This window comes from Melanerpes formicivorus, unplaced genomic scaffold (genome assembly GCF_026170545.1).
Source record: "Melanerpes formicivorus ecotype bairdi unplaced genomic scaffold, bMelFor1.0.p_v2 SCAF_85, whole genome shotgun sequence".
NCBI lineage: Eukaryota > Metazoa > Chordata > Aves > Piciformes > Picidae > Melanerpes > Melanerpes formicivorus.
In genome coordinates, this window is record NW_027142437.1 from 671,814 (window position 1) to 691,577 (window position 19,764).

General features: G+C 46.6%; 1 protein-coding gene across 3 annotated transcripts in view; it reads left to right on the plus strand.

The window, feature by feature from the left end:
- Positions 1-440: 440 nt before the first annotated feature.
- The window catches only part of PHIP (pleckstrin homology domain interacting protein), a 163,403-nt gene continuing 144,079 nt past the window's right edge, over positions 441-19,764 (plus strand). For all 3 annotated transcript variants that reach the window (XR_010990687.1, XM_068165151.1, XM_068165152.1), the window contains exons 1-6: positions 441-796; positions 938-996; positions 1,168-1,197; positions 1,356-1,415; positions 13,142-13,292; positions 13,401-13,499. Coding sequence is in view for 2 of the 3 variants with exons in the window: in XM_068165151.1 (XP_068021252.1) it covers positions 751-796; positions 938-996; positions 1,168-1,197; positions 1,356-1,415; positions 13,142-13,292; positions 13,401-13,499 (445 nt within the window). In the remaining variant the exon portion in view is untranslated. The remainder of the gene's footprint in view (positions 797-937; positions 997-1,167; positions 1,198-1,355; positions 1,416-13,141; positions 13,293-13,400; positions 13,500-19,764) is intronic.

Here is a 19,764-nt window from a genome sequence, read left to right on the forward strand (position 1 = left end):
CTGAAACTCGGTAACTTCCAGCCTCCCCGCCGCCGCCGCCACGAATAGCCGCTGCCCCTCCGCGCAGCCCCTCCTCCCCGTGCGTCGTATCCCTCCGCGCTCCGGCCTCCCGCACCTCGCAGAGAAAGCGCCTTTCAGCCGCCAGCCCGCCGCCTTCCCGCCCACCCCGCCTCTGCCGCTCCGACATCTTCTGCCTCAGCCCGCCCGCTAATAAACACGTAGCGCTCGCCCTCGTCCCTTCTCCTCTCAGCCGGGCAGCGCCGGGGGCCGCCGCCGCAGGGGCGGCGGGGCCGGGAGAGGATTCCGGTTTGCCCCGCTCCCCACCTTCCCCGCCAGGCCGCCCCCGCCGCCGGGCAGCAGCGACTGAGGAGCACGGGTTGGGGAGGGAGGGGGGAAGGGGGGAGAGGGGAGGGGCGGCACGAGGGGCTGGGAGAACTGAGGAGGGGGGCGCGGAGAAGGAGGAGGGAACTCTTTCTCCGGGCGGAGGGATCGCGCTCGCTCGCCCTGGCTGGCGGCGGCAGCAGCAGCGGCGGCGTTGGCGGCGGCGTTGGCGGCGGGTTGCTGTGAGTTGTTGTTTCCTTCTCCTGCCCGTGGGTTGAATGGTGGAGCCGAGACTCTTCCTGGTGAACGAACAGTGACAGCTACCGGGCGGGCGGACGCGTTTCGCTGGGCCCCGACGCTGCCGCGGGAGCGCGGCCCGAGTTCCCCCCCTCCCTTTCCCCCCCTCCCCTTCCCGGTTTTCGCCTCGCCATGTCCGGGGACGGCGGCAGCAGGCACACAGCGGAGCTGCGAGCGGGTGAGTGCCGGGGGAGCCGCCGCGCCGGGGCGGCGGGAACCGAGCGGGAGTCGGAGAGGGGCGGCGGGGATGGGGGAAGAAAGGAAAACTGGTGGGGAAGGGGTGAGTTGCAGCCCTCACCGCCTCTCCTCTTCCCCTCAGAGCTCTACTTCCTCATCGCCCGCTTTTTGGAGGACGGACCCTGCCAGCAAGCGGCTCAGGTAGGGGATGGATGGATGGCGCCGCCGGGCCTGCCGGGGAGGGGGCGGCCGAGCAGGGCGGCGGATCGGGCGGCCCGCTAGCTGCCGTTCTCTCTCTCCCCCCCTTTTTTTTATCCTCTTAAAAATCGTTTCTCTTTTCTCATGCTCCCCCCTCTTTTGTTGTTGCTGCAGGTCCTGATCCGAGAAGTGGCGGAGAAAGAGGTAAGCGGCGCCGCGCACCCGGCGCTCGCCCCGCCTGCGGCCTCCCTCCCCCTTCCCTCGCTCTCTGCCGCTTCCCCCGCCCCATCCCGGGCGCTGCTGGGGGGCTCCGCGGGGGAGGGGAGCCGCTCACGGGGGTGTCCTTTTCTGCTCTCCCGTAGCTGCTGCCCAAGCGTACGGACTGGACGGGCAAGGAGCATCCCCGGAGCTACGAGAACCTGGTAAGAGGAGCGGCAGGGGCCGACCGCGGGGCGGGCGGGTAAAGTTGTTGCTGTTTTCTTTTCATCCCTCACTCTCCCTCAGCAGCCCGATAAAAAAATTGAATTTCCCGCAAAAAAAAAAAAAAAAATCAAACCAACTTAAAAAAAAAAAAAACTTTGGAGATTTTTTTTTTTATTTATTTATTTTTTTAAATAATCCTCAACCTTCATCCCTTTCTCCCCTGCGGTTCCCCTCGGCCTTGAGGCCGGGGTGCGGGTGGGCGCTGCCGCGGGGCCGTGGCGCGGGGTAAATAACAACAACCGCCCTGAAGCGAGAGCCGCGGGCTGGCCGGGCCGGCGGCAGCGCGACGTCATGGACGCGGCGCGGGCGGGAGCGCGCAGCGCGGGGCGGAGCCAGGCTGGCGGCGCCGGCAGCGGGCGGGCGGGCGGGCGAGCGAGGGGCCGGCCGGCAGAGGGCGCGCTCGGCCGCGCGCTGGTCCGCCGCCCGCACACACAATGGCTGCCGGCGCCCGGCCGAGCTGCGCGCCTCGCCGGCTCCCTGCGGCTGTGCTCAGCCGGTTCTCGGCCTTGCTGGGCCGCTTAGCGGACGTGGGGGGGTTCGAGGTGGCGTTCCAGCTGCGGTGTGCGCCCGCTGTGTGCTGCTGAGGTGCGCCTTAGGGCTTTTAGCTTTCTGTGTGCAGTGCCTGGTGCGTAGGAACAAGTGGGCTTGCCAGGTTCACATCACCAATGTGACCTAAGTAGGATTTTCATCTTTGCCCTTTTCCAGTCTTTATTTATGCCTTTTCTCTTCTTCCTTCTTTTTTTCTTTCTTCCTGTTTGATCTTTTTTTTGTTCTTTTTTTCTCTCTCTCCTTTCTTTCTGCCTTTGTTTTTTCTCCCCCCCCCCCCTCGTTTCTTTCTTTTTTTCCCCCCCTTTCTTTTCTTTTCCCCCCCTCTCCTTTCCCTTTTTTACCCTCTTCCAGCTTGTGCTTGTCATCTCAGGTGCAGATCAGCGATTAGAATAAAGAGTTTTAGCTGCACTGGCTGTGTTTCTTGCTAGCAGAGATGGATTTTTTGCTTTTTTTCTGACCTGTAGTTCAGAACTTTAGTTGGGAAACCAGCAGTTAAGGTGTCTGAACTGTGTCTGTGGGCAACTTGTTGCTAGTATTGTTTTTAGGGCAGGTGCACTGCCGTATTATTTAGCCCCTGAGTTTCTGCATAGGATTTTGGAGGAAGACTGAGTCCTGCTTGTAATGCTCATCAAAGTGAGATTTCCCTTTAGGCTTTGTGGTTTGTTGCTGTCATTCTGAACTCCAGTACTTTTGAGGCTGAGATGTGTGAAGAACTTTTGAGCTCATACAAAAGGAGACGGAGCAGTTCCCATCTGTAACGTGTCTGATAAAGACTGCTGGCATATATATTACATTATTTTAGTTGTAGTGCAAATGTTACAGTGTGAATCCTAGGGTCAGGTTTGTTTACCCACAGTAGTTTTCTCTGGAGATAGGGGTGGATCGGCTCAGGCGTTTCAATGCATCTGATATGCAAGAGTTGCTAGCAATTGCTTTGTTGAAAACCTTCATACCTACCAATACTCTTCCATTTTTCCTGGAGTCAAAATCGCTAAGCTGTTCAACTGGGAGTTTCAAAGTGCTGATACTTCTACATGATGCTGTCCAGAGAAGGGCAACGAAGTTGGCGAGGGGCTTGGAACACAAGCCCTATGAGGAGAGACTGAGGGAGCTGGGGCTGCTTAGCCTGGAGAGGAGGAGACTCAGGGGTGACCTTCTTGCTCTCTACAACTACCTGAAGGGGGGTTGTAAACAGGCAGAGGTTGCTCTCTTCTCCCAGGCAGCCAGCACCAGAACAAGAGGACACAGTCTCAGGCTGCGCCAGGGGAAGTTCAGGCTGGAGGTCAGGAGGAAGTTTTACACAGAGTGATTGCCCATTGGAATGGGCTGCCTGGGGAGGTGGTGGAGTTACCGTCACTGGAGGTGTTCAGGAGGAGACTTGATGGGGTGCTTGGTGCCATGGGTTAGTTGATTAGGTGGTGTTGGATGATAGGTTGGACACAATGATCTTGAAGGTCTCTTCCAACCTGGTTTATTCTATTCTATTTATTTGTAAGAAGTCGTGGTAAAACTTGCTGTGAATCTTACTCTTTTGTACTGTAAACTGTAAAAGAACTGGAGGTGCAGCCTTAATGAAGAAGGGGTTTGGGTTTCTTCTGTGCAGTCCAAATATGTGAGAGGATGTAAAGAAATTGAGGAAAAAGGCATTCTGAAGGTTGAAGTGAGAAGACCTGATGAGAAAAAGCCCATCCAAACCCTTCTTTTCAAGGAACATCTTTTGTATGGGCTGTAATGACTTGAGATGTACTTCCCCAAAATTTGGACTAGATCCTATATATATTTATAGTTGGAGGTGTAGTTCTTATTAGGTCCTTTCTCTTTTTGTTTAATCTGTTCCTAACAAAGTTTTCTTGCATTTCTTGACAAACCTTTGTGCGACCTTTTCTACCCTGACCCTACCTGGATGTTGGGAGAGGAGGGGGGAACACACGGATTACTTTCTAGTGACCTTTTCTACCCTGACCCTACCTGGATGTTGGGAGAGGAGGGGGGAACACACGGATTCCTTTCTTGTGACCTTTTCTACCCTGACCCTACCTGGATGTTGGGAGAGGAGGGGGGAACACATGGATTACTTTCTCATGACCTTTTCTACCCTGACCCTACCTGGATGTTGGGAGAGGAGGGGGGGGGAACGCACGGATTACTTTCTCGATACTTTTCTGTATCCTCTCTGCTCTTGTTTCAGTTGCCAAAGACGTGTGAACTTTGTATTACTTGACATTTCAGGCTTGTGAAAGCTAGCACCGTTTGCAGTGTAACAGTTACATTTCATCCAGAAGAAGTGTTTTTTCACAGGGTCTCATTTCATTAAACAGAAACTTGTTTATTTCACCACAGGATTTTTAGTTTTTGAAGTGGAGGCTGCTGATGAGTTTACATTTTTGTTTCTTTTCCCAGCTTTAAGATGCTGACTCTTCTACCTGAAGAGTGCATGTTTTGTCATGTTTTGGTACCTTTTCTTAGGCTTGAAGCCTTGAGCTTTCACTGAATTTCATAGAAGGGGCTGAAGGGAGACAAGCAAAGAAATAAAACCAGCAGTAAATGAGGTCTTGGGTGCTTGGCTTCTGCTTTAGGATGGACTAAAGGCTCGGTGTGAGAGGGGGTGGAATTTAATCCTAGGCTTCTCTTTTTGCTGTTTGCAAACCAATTCCTTTTATTACACATCTATTTAGGTGGATATCTTTTCAAGCCACGATGATGTTCATGGGTTTGGCCTTGTTTTGAGGACATTAATTTGGCAGTTCTTATTAGACTTAGCTTTCTGATCCTAGACCAAAATTCTCAGACTTGGATAGCTTGTTTGTGTAACTAAATGTGTGCAAATAATGCTAAATCTGATGCAATTTTCATCTTGCAGATTGCTTTCATTTTTCTGGTTGGTCAGTGGAAAGAAATGTTTTGTTTTTCTTCTAAGCTGACCTGCTTGCAATGCTTCAGGAAAACACATGAGTTCAGAAATGCTGTTAAGAATACAAAGCATTAAGATTACTAAGCATAACTTTATTTCCCCCCCCCCTTGAATTCAGATATTTTAGTATTTATTCTTCTCCAGTTGCCACTTGTAGCATAAAACACTTGAAGCTTGCTTTGAGAGTGCAGTCTGTTATTTCAGAGTGCCAATCTCGTTTTTACATCCTCAGTATTATGTTTTCTATTTGTGCTACCACCAAAGACTTCCTGCAAATCGAGTGCCTGGTAGACCACTTCCAACCTAGGTGTTCCCAAGGATGGTGGGGGACACCTTAGGATGTTCGGTGTTCTGTTGCATGAGTTGTGAAAACTTGCTGGTTGTAAACCATCTGCTTTTCTTTTTGAAAGATGGAGGGGTTTTCCTGATAGGGCATAAAAAATGAGGAGTTTTAAGCCTTAACAGCTCACTTCAGCAGCGCGAGTCAGCCTTGTGAATTGTTTATAGATTGTGGTTGAAGATGTTAAGTGCTGTGTAGTTAAAACTTGTTTGTTAGGTCCTTGACACATGAACGGTCTGTGGTGCACGGTTTGACTCCAGGGCAGTTGTTTTTACGTGTTTCAGTTTCAACATGGGTGTAGCTGCTCTAATTGCAGGCTGTGGGTGAGCACTGGGTGCTTCTGCTGCCTGCTTTGTGGAGGCAGAAACACTCTTTGCAGTGTGCGCTTGATCGGGTAAGGGAGCTGAACCGTCTGAACAAAAACGAGCCAAACAAAGTCACTTTGCGATGGTTCAGCTCTCCTTTTTGCCTGCAGCAACACGGGTTCTACCACTACCCTGAGGGATATCATAGGAGGGCTGTGGGAGGCTTGGGGAATATGTTGACATTGCTCCTTTTGGGGAGCAAAGTGGAAATCGGCTGGATGAATCTGTCTGGTAAGATTCACCACAACAGTTTAGAGCTACCATAGAGGGCAGTTGGTTTGGGTTTTGTTTGATTGGTTTGGGTTTTTTAGTGTGGCTTGCCTTATTTGTTTTAAATGTCTTCTAGGGTACAAGCACCATAGTGTGTGTGTGTGTGGTCAGAACCATTGTGTTAACTTTGTTACCCAAAAATACTCAGGTAACTCTCAGTTTCTCTGTCGAATTAGGATTTTATTCATGGTGTTCCTTGAAGAGAGAGAGAAGGCAGGGAATTCACATCAAATAGGAAGATGGTGTGGTGGGTTTAGTAGACAGTATGCCTCGTTGTTCCCAGGAACTGTTTATTTCTCTTTTGTTAACATTTGTCCCTTCCTCTTCCCCTGCCCACGGTTGTTACATGTGATTTAAAAGTGAAAATGACAAAACGCTGCTTTCAGGACGTTGCACTTGGTTCTGTTTGGTTACACAAAGGCCTGAAGTTACAAAGAGTGCCTGTGGGAAGGGGACACGAAGTGCATTGACACTGTTTCATTGTTCGTGTAACACCTAACATGGTCAAGTCTTCGGGCAGCATTGTGGTTACTGTTTCAGAATTGTGCTTCGTAATAAGGAACCAGATAACAAGTGGTCTGTGTCTTCAGGGAGTCTGGTGCTGGAAAGGCTTTCAAAGAAATCAGGAGCAAAACCAAGGCATTGAATCAGAGAGCTGTGTCATCGTGTAGTTTTTTGTTGTTAAGGGTGTTTGGGGGGAAGTCTAGGCAGCATTCTGAAAGACTTGCTTCTGGAGGCAAGAAAACCTGTGACGTGACTGTGACCCATAGCCAGGTTCTTGGTCTCATCATCAGTGCTTTTGCAAGGCAAAAAAAGCACTAAAAAAGAAAAGTTCTAAAAGATGAGCATTTCTGTTCTACAGATTATCCCCACAGCTGGGAGTATAGGTTATGTTTGTGCTTCTCTTCAAGCTTTGTTTTGATGAGGTGGAACCTGGTTCCTTGTGTGAAGTACCAAATGTTTGCTCGTTTCACAGATAGTCAAGGGGATTGGCTAAGCTAGGTGTAAGGAGGAAATTCTTCGCTGTGAGGGTGGTAAGGCACTGGAACTGGTTGCCCAGAGGTGTGGCTGCCACTTTCCTGGAAGTGTTTTCGGGCAGGATGGATGAGGCTTTGAGCAACCTCAGGCTGGATGTGAGGAGGAGGTTCTTCCCCATGAGAGTGGTGAAGCCCTGGAATGGGTTGTCCAGGGAGGTGGTTGGGGCCCTGTCCCTGGAGGTGTTTAAGCCCAGGCTGGACGAGGCTCTGGCCAGGCTGATGTAGTGTGGGGTGTCCCTGCCCATGGCAGGGGGGTTGGAACTAGATGATCCTTGTGGTCCCTTCCAACCCTGACTGATACTATGACTGATACTAACCTGGTCTAGTTGGAGTCGCTGCCCATGGGAAGGGGTTGGAACTAGATGAACTTTAAGGTCCCTTCCAGCCAGAACTATTCTATGAAAGTAATAGGCATTTCTATAGGTAATAGTAGTGGCTAAGTATCCACATCTTTTTAACTCAAGCATAATTAGAAAGTACAGAGGAAATAAATATCACAGCATCACCAAGGTTGGAAGAGACCTCAAAGATCGAGTCCAACCTGAATATATACATTGGGCAAAATATACTTGGGGCAAAAAGGTTAATTCTCCCTTTCTCTTCTTTCTGTCATTCATGTGTTGCTCCCCACCACAGAGGGGAAAAAAAAATATACAGAGAGGAAAGAAATGAGAATGCCTCAGAGAAAAGTAATTGCCCTTCATTGCAATTCCTAATTTTAAAGTGACAAGGCAGTGGCTGGTGGTGCAGGGTACTCAATTAGATTGATGGCCTGATATAGTACAACAATTGCTGTAATTCAATTTGGATCTTGTTTTGTGTAATATGTTACATGGCAGAACAGTTAAAGCTGGTCTAGCTGCTGGTACTAGTAACGTTGAGCTCTTCCCATCTTGAAAGGCAGGTAGCTGGCTGGCTGAGATTTGGTTGTTAGATGTCCTTGGTGGGAACGTCTGTTTTTGTTGACAGACATTTACAGTTAGACTTGTAGTTAAAACACGGGGTGGAAAAAACCCAGCAACGATTCTCCAGGGAACGTTTCAGCATGCAGAATGCTCAGAACAAAATCCAGAGCAGGGTCATATTTTTCCTGATGTCTAAAACACCGGCAGCAAACCCCTGCATTTTGTATTACCCATGTAGCTGAAGAGCCCAGGTCAAATCACGATTCTCTTGGTGTGTGCGTTGTGATGCCGGTGCCGAATTATTCTGCAGTCATGCAGAATGAAAATGCAGGCACACAGCTCTATTTTCAGAGGTAGCAGAGATTTGAATGTTAGTCCAGATATCTGTGTCACTGCATTTTGTGTGTTCCTGTGCTGTTTGTTTGGAATGAGTAAAGCTAGAGATAGTAGGGGATGGGAGAAGTTGAGGGTAATGCTGCTGGTTTATTTTCCAGAAAACATCATTTGTGCTTAAGGTCTGAGTTCTGATTTTTTTATTGCAGTGATGTTTAAGAAATATTATTAGGATGTCAGATGTGAAAAGCCTGCTCAAATACAAAGAGAGTTCACTATTATACTTACAAAAGCACATATTCTGTGTGTTTTTGTGGAAGAAAAGAGCAGAATTAGATGTTTCGGCCTCATAGGAGGAGGAAAGAAAACAGCTTCAGCTAGGTAAGACTGCCAGAGGCGGGGGGGGGAAAACCCTGTGCTGTTTATAATACTGCTTGACACAGCAGAGCTTTGGCATCAAATTTTAAAATTGCTGTTGGTAGAGTCCCTTTCAGCTTTTTGATACAGAGCTGTGTGAATTTTGAATATGTGCACAGGAGCTGTATTGCTCCTTTTACTTTCTCCTGTTGGAATCAGAGACGGATACCCAGATGAATCCCCGTCGTTCCGCTGAGCTGTCGGGAGCTGTTCTGTTTCTCACAGTTTGTCAAATATCCCTTTAAAAAATAATTTGCCTTTATTTAATTTAATTTAATTTGCCTTTATTTAATAGGATTTAAAAAATATATATGGTTATTTGTTTTAAGAGGAGAACACAGAGTGTTAGGTACGTTTGATGCTTTGCACTTACTCTTTCTGGTAGGCTGCACCTTAGAACAATCCCAAATCATTTTAGCTTTCAAGCCATTCTTTATTTAGTCTATCAAACTTCCTTGCTTTGTCCTTGCTTGAGTTGTTGCTACCACATTGTGTGGTTTTTTTTTTTTCCCCCTGCAAATTTCAAAAGAGTGAATTTTTATTGCACTTTTTTCCCCATAATGGATTTTTTTTTTCCCTCATAAATACAATCCTTTAACTTGTGGTGTGAGTCCTGTAGCGGTCAGGTGGTTGGGACAGAGGATTGTTTGTAGGTCGCTTCTAACTGGAACTAGTCTATTAATACTCTTAAAAAAATATTGGTTTGTTTATTTTTTTAGTGGAGAAGGAAGTACTTAATGTGGACCCCCCCCCATACATAATGATCTACTCTTAATTTATTAGGTTCAACCATTTACTTCTTTATAGAAGGAGAAAAAGAGACAGAAGTCCCCATGAAACTATAACAAAAAAGGATTTCCCTAGTAGATTATGCAGTGAAATGAAGCTTGCTTTTTTGCCCCAGTTTTAAAAGTGTTTTGTGTGTGCTTCAGTCTTACACAGGAAACTGAGAGGCAAACGTTGTCTGTGTAGGGTTCACAAACCAGTTCTTACCCTAACTGAGCAGTGTTTAGGTGGCCAGCGTCGCTTCTGGTTTTTCAAGCCTACAGCTCGGTACTGTTGAATCATTTTGTTAATGAGTTGGTTGAGAGTGCTGCCTAGTAGCAAACAGTGATTATTCAGACAAATGCTGTGTAGAAGCATCACAGGACTCCTGTGTAACTCGCCATAAATAGCTGCTTTCACCCAAGTGGACGTAAATGAGGAGAGACTAGTGTGGGTGTAAGGTATATAGTACGAGGAGATCTTTAATAGGTATTATCAGGAAGAATACTAGGAGATCGTCCTTCTCAAAACACTTGCTTTAAAAACTGCTGGAGGAATTGAGCCTACCTAGATTCTGCTAAAATAAAAAAGTGAACACATGGCTTATGACAAATCCTGAGAAGTGTGACTCAAGATGTCAGCTTGCTGCAGTTTGGGAATGTGTCGGAGCTGATTTGCTTCATTTACTTCGGATCTTGTACATGTGTGAGCATGTGTAAAACCAGAGGGGCTTGAGCACAGGAAAATAGCAATTGTATGGCATGTCTAGTTCTGAAAAAGATTAATAATTATCTTTACCAGGCAAGTTCAGATTCTGTAGATGTGGAGTCTGGTTTCAGACAGAATTATGCAAAGAGCAGTATTTAAGTTTTTGCGTTCCTTTCGGTAACAGAGGGAGAACAAAAGCTGATGGAACAGATCAGGGCTGTTGACGGCGAGAAACTGTACACATAGCTTTGTTATTTCTTAGGGCTACTGTGATATTTTAGGGCTGTCAAGCCTGTATTTTGATTGTGATTCCTGCTTTGAGCAGGAAAAAAAGCGAGCTTTGTTTGCATGTTATTGGTAAGAAAAATGAATCAGAACAGCAAGCTCTGCATTCTGTGGATTATTTTTTGCTGCTCATTCTCACAGCGTGCCTGTCTGATGACACTGAATTGAGTCATTTTAAATCAACTGATGTCTACAATCAGCTGTAGCTATTAAAAAAAGATAATTTTTTTTTTTTAAAGCTGCCTTTTTTTTTTTTCCTTTTTAAATTGGGTGAATTTTATTTTTTTTCAAGCCATTTAAATTTCAGGCAGTCAAATACAGGCAGCTTGTAAGTCGTTCTACAAATGGAATATAATTTGCAGCAGGAAAAGCCCCTGTATTCCTGGAAATACCTAAATATTCACCTGCCAATGGGAAGCAGTCCCTGGAGGTGTTTAAGCCCAGGCTGGATGAGGCTCTGGCCAGCCTGATCTAGTGTGGGATGTCCCTGCCCATGGCAGGGGGATTGGAACTAGATGATCCTTGTGGTCCCTTCCAACCCTGACTGATACTATGATACTATGAATTCATTATTTTGCTTTGTGTGCCTTGCAGTTTTGCTTTACCTATTAAACTGTCTTTACCTCAACCCACAAATTTCGGCTCTCTTACCTTTTCTGATTCTCTTCCCCCATCCCACTCGGGGTGGGGAGTGAGGAAGTGTCTGTGGGGCTGAGCTGCTGGCGAGGGTTAAACCATGACAGGAGCAAAAGAGAAAACTTCTCCTCCTTCACATGAAGGTTGCTGGCATACACGAGGCTTTTCCAGAGCTTCAGTTTCAGACATCAGCACTCTTTATATTAACTGCTAGAATACACAAAGTGATTACAGTGTCAGCAAGATAGGAGCACATTTGAGGAAAAATGAGGTGTATTTGTATTCCTGTTAATTGGTTGTAATGCAGAAGCATCATGCTGCCTAAAATGTCAGTCACAGCCATGAAATTGCAGAATAACAGAACATTACAAGCCTTTCCTGCAGTACTTTTTTTTTTCCTTCTCTTTTCTTCCTTTTTTTTTTTTTCTTCTGCAAAGTAAAATTGTGAAGACCTATTTCAGGCTGTATGAAGGCTAAAACTACAACATGCCAAATCCTGTAGAAGAGATGAAGAAAAGAGTTCTTTTATCCCCCCTCTTTAATTTTATTATTTGGAATTTCTTTCTGAGAGTTGAAATAATCTGGCAAGAGTTTACACATTTGAGAACATGCCATTTCTTAACTGAAAGCTTTCTGGTAATAGGATTTGCTGTTGTCACATACATGCTGAATTTCCCCTTGCTATATCTAGAGTTACTAGTAGTTCAGAAGATCGAACTGGTTTGGTTTGGGCAGTCATTAATATGTGTTCAGCATTGTTACAATGAGGTGGCCAGGAGATCTGTTGCTCAGAATAGGAGGTGGTTTAGTGCTATGCAGGTGAAAACTGTGGAGCAGTTAAAAAATATTAAGTCATGTCTATAGCCTGATAAAGGACCATGCCTACCAATGTTGAAGTTGAATTACTTAAGCCAAATTGGAGGCAAACTGTTTCTGCACTGCCTTTTACAAAGCTCTGTTGTCTGTTTGGTGTGTGTGAGTCTTCCAAGAATTCTCTACATGTTGCTGTCCTTGCAGTCTTTGTCTCATCTCTATCTTACAGTGGCTTAAACTGACCAGCCCACTGTTGCAATATCATAGTCAATATATACTGGGTGCTACACTTTGGCCACGGCAACCCCATGCAGAGCTACAGGCTGGGGTCAGAGTGGCTGAGAGCTGCCAAACAGAGAGGGACCTGGGGGTGCTGATTGACAGCTGCCTGAACATGAGCCTGCAGTGTGCCCAGGTGGCCAAGAAGGCCAATGGCATCCTGGACTGCATTAGGAATAGTGTGGCCAGCAGGAGCAGGGAAGTCATTGTGCCCCTGGACTCTGCATTGGTTAGGCCACACCTTGAGTCCTGTGTCCAGTTCTGGGCCCCTCAGTTTAAGAAGGACATCGAAACACTTGAAGGTGTCCAGAGAAGGGCAACAAGGCTGGGGAGAGGCCTTGAGCACAGCCCTGTGAGGAGAGGCTGAGGCAGCTGGGGTTGCTTAGCCTGGAGAAGAGAAGGCTCAGGGCAGACCTTATTGCTCTCTACAACTACCTGAAGGGAGGTTGTAGCCAGGTGGGATTGGTCTCTTCTTCCAGGCAAGCAGCACCAGAACAAGAGGACACAGTCTCAAGCTGTGCCAGGGGAGGTTCAGGCTGGAGGTGAAGAGAAAGTTCTTCCCAGCAAGAGAGATTGGCCACTGGAATGTGCTGCCCAGGGAGGTGGTGGAGTCCCCATCCCTGGAGGTGTTCAAGAGGAGATTGGATGTGGCACTTGGTGCCATGGTCTAGTCATAAGGTCTGTGGTGACAGGTTGGACTTGATGATCCTCGAGGTCTCTTCCTACCTTGGTTATACTGTGATACTACTGTGATACTCTACTTGTTTTCACAGTGCTTGTGACGGAGTTTGCTAATCTGGCTAACTGGGTCTGAAATTAGTAAATACCAACAGTTCTCTGGACAGAGTTGCATGTGTTGAATAGAAAAATTAATTAGGACCAGCTAGAAGAAATCATTGTACTTAAAGGTCATTATTTGTTTTTTATCCTTGGTGTACTGTTATTTTTAAGATAATTTGTTTAACAGTGGGTGGGGGGTGTGGAATTGAACCACCAATTCTAGAAGAATGTCTTCTTTACCACATGTTTTGTTTGCTTGTTTTGTATAATAGGTGAAATATTACAGACACTTGGCACCTGATCACTTGCTTCAAATATGCCATCGGCTTGGACCGCTTCTAGAGCAAGAGATTCCCCAGAGTGTCCCCGGAGTGCAGACGTTGTTAGGAGCTGGCAGACAGTCTCTGCTTCGTACCAACAAAAGTATGAGGATTTTGGGTTCTTGGTATTTCATGCCTTCTCTGCATTTTCACATCAAAAACCCACCCACTTGCCTACATCACTCTCATAATTATTTCTCATCTTAACCAGGTTGCAAACACGTTGTCTGGAAGGGATCTGCTCTTGCCGCCCTACATTGTGGGAGGCCTCCGGAGTCCCCTGTGAATTATGGCAGTCCACCTAGCATAGGTAAGCCAATTTTATTCTGGCATTGCCATAGTAATGGTGATTGATTGTTGTGGTGATGACAGCTCAGTAGGAGCTCTGGTTTTATCTGCCATTGTTTGTGTCATACACCTTACCTTTGGTATTACTTTTATGAAGATGTTGTGTTGTCATATTTGCCAGTTTGTATGTGTGTGTGTGTAGGGAAAAATGGGTATTGTAAATTCATACACTAGTTCTGCTCTGAAGCTCATTTTTTTCTTTTAGGTATTCAATGGAATGAAAGGCATTTCAACAGTGAATACATAGAAATAAAACTCTCTTTCTTGAAGAGATAATAAACCTGTCAGTAGATAAATAATTAGTACTATGTACCAACTTAAAACTAGGGCAGCATGGCTTGGATCCATTGTTGAAAAGAATAAGTCACATAGACTGGTAGTGGTTTTCTTTGAAAGACTTCTCTTGTAGAAGTTATTCCTTCTGGTAGTCCATTCAGTGATTTTTTTAGCTGCTTTAGTTTGCTGTGCTGTATCATGAAGTGTGCATATGCTGTCTGTGCTGTTGAACTGGGGGGGGGAGGGGGGGAGGGAGAAAGAGAGATATAAAAATCCATAATATATATAATTGAGAGAGCTTAATTTGGGCTATTTATATTCTTTCTAATGCTGAAGAAACTCCAAATCTCAAAATGCATACCACTGCACATTACCCAGAGGATTATGGTCCTCTCTTAACAGCTGAAGCAGAGACAGGCTATGGCTAGGAAGCTCTTAGGCAGAACACAGCCAATTTTATTGTGGTGAGATGGCAATGTGTTTGGTGGCCTGGTAGCTCTTGTTTTAGAGCACAAGTTGCATACTTTCCATGATATGTCTGTGGGCCCTTGGAATGTAGGAGGAGAACATGGTTCTGCTGGCTGTTCAGAGCTAAGTTTTCAGAACCTAAGTTTTTAGAAGAGCAACAAAGTTGGTGAGGGGTTTGGAACACAGCCCTGTGAGGAAAGGCTGAGGGAGCTGGGGTTGCTCAGCCTGGAGAAGAGGAGACTCAGGGGTGACCTTATCACTCTCTACAACTACCTGAAGGGAGGTTGTAGACAGGCAGAGGTTGGTCTCTTCTCCCAGGCAGCCAGTACCAGAACAAGAGGACACAGTCTCAGGCTGCACCAGGAGAGGTTCAGGTTGGATGTTAGGAAGAAGTTCTATACAGAGAGAGTGATTGCCCATTGGAATGGGCTGCCCGGGGAGGTGGTGGAGTCGCTGTCATTGGAGGCGTTCAGGAGGAGACTTGATGGGGTGCTTGGTGCCATGGGTTAGCTGTTTGGGTGGGTTGGATTGGTTGATGGGTTGGACACGATGATCTTGAAGGTCTCTTCCAACCTGGTTTGGTTTATTCTAAATAAACCTCCTCATCTAGTATGTGTGTTTTTCAGAGGTGGTTTGCTTACACTCCACCTGCATCCATTCAGTGTGGGGCTTCCAGAGCTGCTGGTTTGGTATTCATGCAGAGAGTTGTTTCTGTTTTGCATGTGGGGGAGAGAATGCTGGTTGCTGAGTAGAACATTCCTCTCTCGAGTGGCGGTGCTTTGGCTTGAAAGTCTTGGGCTAGATTAGCAGCTCTTTCTGCAAGGTGACTGGAGGGCTGAGATTTCTAGTAGCCAAGATTTCTTCAGTCCTTGCCTTACCTTTTTAATTTCCTTGGGGAATACAGTTTAAAACACCTCAGAGGAATCAGAATAGATGACGACTGTTCTGCCGTCGTACCGTAGCTTGCTCCATGCTCCCTATTTAAAGGGAAAAGAGCAGTGAGTAAAGTCCATGGCAGCTCCAAGAAAGTCAGAGAGTTGCTGTGGTAGTGGAATGTTAAGAAAAATAACTTTCAGCCTCTTTTTAGGGAAGAACAAGTAAGGCTTTCTAAATAAATGTTATTTTTACTGAACCTTTCGCAGAGCGCTGTATATTTGCAAAATTGCAGTTCTTTCAACATCCCACATTTTTCATGACCAATAATTTCCTTTTCCAAACACTGAGATAAGTGCTGGTAACTGAGTGTTTTCAACTGTGAAATTAATTTGGATTTTTGGGATGCCTGGTTCAGAGTTGTGCGTTAAAGCATTTGCTTTTGATTTAGCCTGTTCTAGACCGAGATCGTGAACTGCAGTGGCACTTCTGTTAGATATGGAACTAGAACATTTTCTTCTGTTCCCTTAAATAAACTTCTCCATTTCTCCCCTGGGAAAGCTGTTATTTTATGGATTTGCCCAACCAAAAAAAAATCATTTGTAACCTATTACTCTTCAGGCTCTGTGTATTTCAGGTAGGTGAGGAATGGTTGAGGAACAGAAAATGTACTGAGGCCTTTCTGCCTTGTGCAGGAAAACTTACCTTTAAGTGAACATACAGAAATACTTGTTTCCTAGCCTGATGAATCAATTCCATTCTGACACAGATGGGATACTGTTTAGAATTACATTTCTCTGTGTGTTGTGCCAGCTGCCTTGAAGGTAGCTGGTTTACATGCAGTTAAAGTACATCTGTAGCAATATATACCTCTCCAGAAAACTCAGTATCACTAAGGTTGGAAGAGACCTCAAAGATCATCAAGTCCATCCTGTCACCACAGACCTCATGACTGAACCTTGGCACCAAGTGCCACGTCCAGTCCCCTCTTGAACACCTCCAGGGATGGTGACTCCACCACCTCCCTGGGCAGTACATTCCAATGACGAATGACTTGCTTGGTGAAGAAATTTCTCCTCACCTCCAGCCTAAACTTCCCCTGGCACAGCTTGAGACTGTGTCCTCTTGTTCTGGTGCTGGTTGCCTGGGAGAAGAGACCAACCCCTTCCTGGCTACAACCACCTTTCAGGTAGTTGTAGAGAGCAATGAGGTCACCCCTGAGCCTCCTCTTCTCCAGGCTAAACAACCCCAGCTCCCTCAGCCTCTCCTCACAGGGCTGTGCTCAAGGCCTCTCCCCAGCCTTGTTGCCCTTCTCTGGACACCTTCAAGTGTCTCGATGTCCTTCTTAAACTGAGGGGCCCAGAACTGGACTATCTGTAGACTATAATGAAGAGAAACAAAGCTTGAATGCCAAGTCTTTGTCCAGTTACTTTCACTTGAGTAGCATATCTTAATAAAACATTTCTGAAGTGCTTAATTAAGAACAAAACTAGCTAGGTCATGTGTTCATTTGTTTTGTTAATGGTTCCATCTTCCTGGTTGCAGAAATGGAAAAATAACTTCTTTTTTCAGGAAAAATAACTCGTTTTTTTCAGTATGTTTTGGGAACTGGTGAAAAAGCACAGAAGCAAACCAGAGCTTTGAGCTCCAAGCTCTTGGGGAACTGGCCACTCCGGTGGGAGGACCTGAGTGAGACTGTCTGTTCACAGCAGACAACAAAGAATGTTTCTTCTGATTAGTGAATGTATCTACCTGTCAACAATAATATCTCATGATCTTGCTAAATAGTCCAAGAAATGTTCTGAGGTATTTTCCCTTTTTCTTACAGTTTGTTTATTAAATGCTGCTGCTGTTTTGACTGCAGAGAGAATGTGAGGTTCTCAAAGTGGTGCAGATGTCTGGGTTTAGAAATACAACCAAGCAGCGTCTTGGGCTGCTGGAGTCATGGTGTTACCATAGAGCAGGGATGGTCCTTCCCCTCTACACAGTGTACATAAGATAACATCTGAAGCCCTGCATCCAACTCTGGGCTCCTCAGAACATGAAAGGCGTGGACAGTCTGAAGCTAGTCTAGTAAAGGACCAGGCAGATGATGAAAGGATTGAGGTATCTCTCATACAGGGAGGAGCTAAGATTGTTTGTATTTGAGAAGGGAAATTGGGAGGGAGTGTGTGTGGTATGGGGATGTTATCAATGGATAACATTTAACATCTTCATCTTTAACATCGTCATTGATGATCTGGATGAGGGGGTCGAGTCAGTCATCAGCAAGTTTGCAGATGACACCAAGTTGGGGCAGATGTTGGTCAGTTAGAGGGTGGAAAGGCTCTGCAGAGGGACCTCGACAGACTGGACAGATAGGCAGAGTCCAATGGGATAGCATTCAACAAGTCCAAGTGCCAGGTCCTGCACTTTGGCCACAGCAGCCCCATGCAGAGCTACAGGCTGGGGTCAGAGGGGTTGAGAGCTCCCAAACAGAGAGGGACCTGGGGGTGCTGATTGACAGCTGCCTAAACATGAGCCAGCAGTGTGCCCAGGTGGCCAAGAAGGCCAATGGCATCCTGGCCTGCATTAGGAATAGTGTGGCCAGCAGGAGCAGGGAAGTCATTGTGCCCCTGTACTCTGCTTTGGTTATGCCACACCTTGAGTTCTGTGTCCAGTTCTGGGCCCCTCAGTTTAAGAAGGACATCGAAACACTTGAGTGTGTCCAGAGAAGGGCAACAAGGCTGGGGAGAGGCCTTGAACACAGCCCTATGTGGAGAGGCTGAGGGAGCTGGGATTGTTTAGCCTGGAGAAGAGGAGGCTCAGGGGAGACCTCATTGCCCTCTACAACTACCTGAAAGTTGGCTGTAGCCGGGAAGGGGTTGGTCTCTTCTCCCAAGCAACCAGCACCAGAACAAGAGGACACAGTCTCAGGCTGTGCCAGGGGAGGTTTAGACTTGAGGTGAGGAGAAAGTTCTTCACCGAGTGAGTCGTTGGTCATTGGAATGTGCTGCCCAGGGAGGTGGTGGAGTCACCATCCCTGGAGGTGTTCAAGAGGGGATTGGATGTGGCACTTGGTGCCATGGTCTAGTCATGAGGTCTGTGTTGATAGGTTGGACTCGATGATCCTCAAGGTCATTTCCAACCTTAGTTAGTTATACTGTGATAAAAATACCTGAGTAAGACACTGTGATGAAGATAAGAGCCAGACTCTATTCATTGCTGATGGGACAGAGGCTGTGGACATGAACTGAAATATAGGATACATCTTTTGAGAGTGATCAGAACAATGGCCCAGGCTGCTCAGAGAGGTTGCAAAGTCTTGATTCTTGGACATACTTAAACTTTATTGGATACAACCCTGGACAACCTGCTTGAGATGACCCTGTTAGAGCAGTGGGGGGGTGGATTAGACAATCTCTAGAGTTTCCTTCCCACCTCAACCATTCTGTTCTCTGGTAGGCTGTTACAGTCTTTGAGGCTAACTGTACTGGGTGCAGATGAACCCAATTACCTGGAAACTAGGAGCCATTTGATTTTATTTGGAACTAATTGGCAAGCAATTGATAGACAGTTAAATGATAAAATTTGTGGCAAAGTGGGTTTGATGTGTTTTAAATGTCAAGGAAATAGGTGGCTTCCTCTGGCATTAGTTTCTACTGCCTAGATAGCTTCATTATTAAATATGAGGAATCCTGCTTGTGAAACCAAAATGTCATTTGAAAGCAGTGGGTTGTCATCCTGTGCTGCACAGCAAACACTTAGGAACATCTGCTTTGTTTTGTTCTTAAATTTTATTTCTTCTAAAAGCAGATCCTGATATATGAGTATTAGACAGGCATATAAAGCTCAATCAATATCAATGGCCTTAGTTGCCCAGGCATTGGATGGGAGTTTCCTGTGGAGTGTCCACTTCACTGGGCCATTCCAGTAAGGAGGAGGCAGTCTCTATTCTGGCTTTCTACTTTTCTTCCTTCATTTTGATTGACTTGCTGTAAGGCTGCTACAGGCTGGGGTCGGAGTGGCTGGAGAGCAGTCAGGCAGAGAGGGACCTGGGGGTGCTGGTTGATGGTAGGCTGAACATGAGCCTGCAGTGTGCCCAGGCAGCCAAGAGGGCCAATGGCATCCTGGCCTGCATCAGGAACAGTGTGGCCAGCAGGAGCAGGGAGGTCATTGTGCCCCTGTACACTGCACTGGTTAGGCCATACCTTGAGTCCTGTGTCCAGTTCTGGGCCCCTCAGTTTAGGAAGGAGGTTGACTTGCTGGAACGAGTCCAGAGAAGGGCAACAAAGTTGGGGAGGGGTTTGGAACACAGCCCTATGAGGAGAGACTGAGGGAGCTGGGGTTGCTTAGCCTGGAGAAGAGGAGGCTCAGGGGTGACCTTATTGCTCTCTACAACTACCTGAAGGGAGGTTGTAGACAGGCAGAGGTTGGTCTCTTCTCCCAGGCAGCCAGCACCAGAACAAGAGGACACAGTCTCAGGCTGCACCAGGGGAGGTTCAGGCTGGATGTTAGGAAGAAGTTCTACACAGAGAGAGTGATTGCCCATTGGAATGGGCTGCCTGGGGAGGTGGTGGAGTCACCATCACTGGAGGTGTTCAGGAGGAGACTTGATGGGGTGCTTGGTG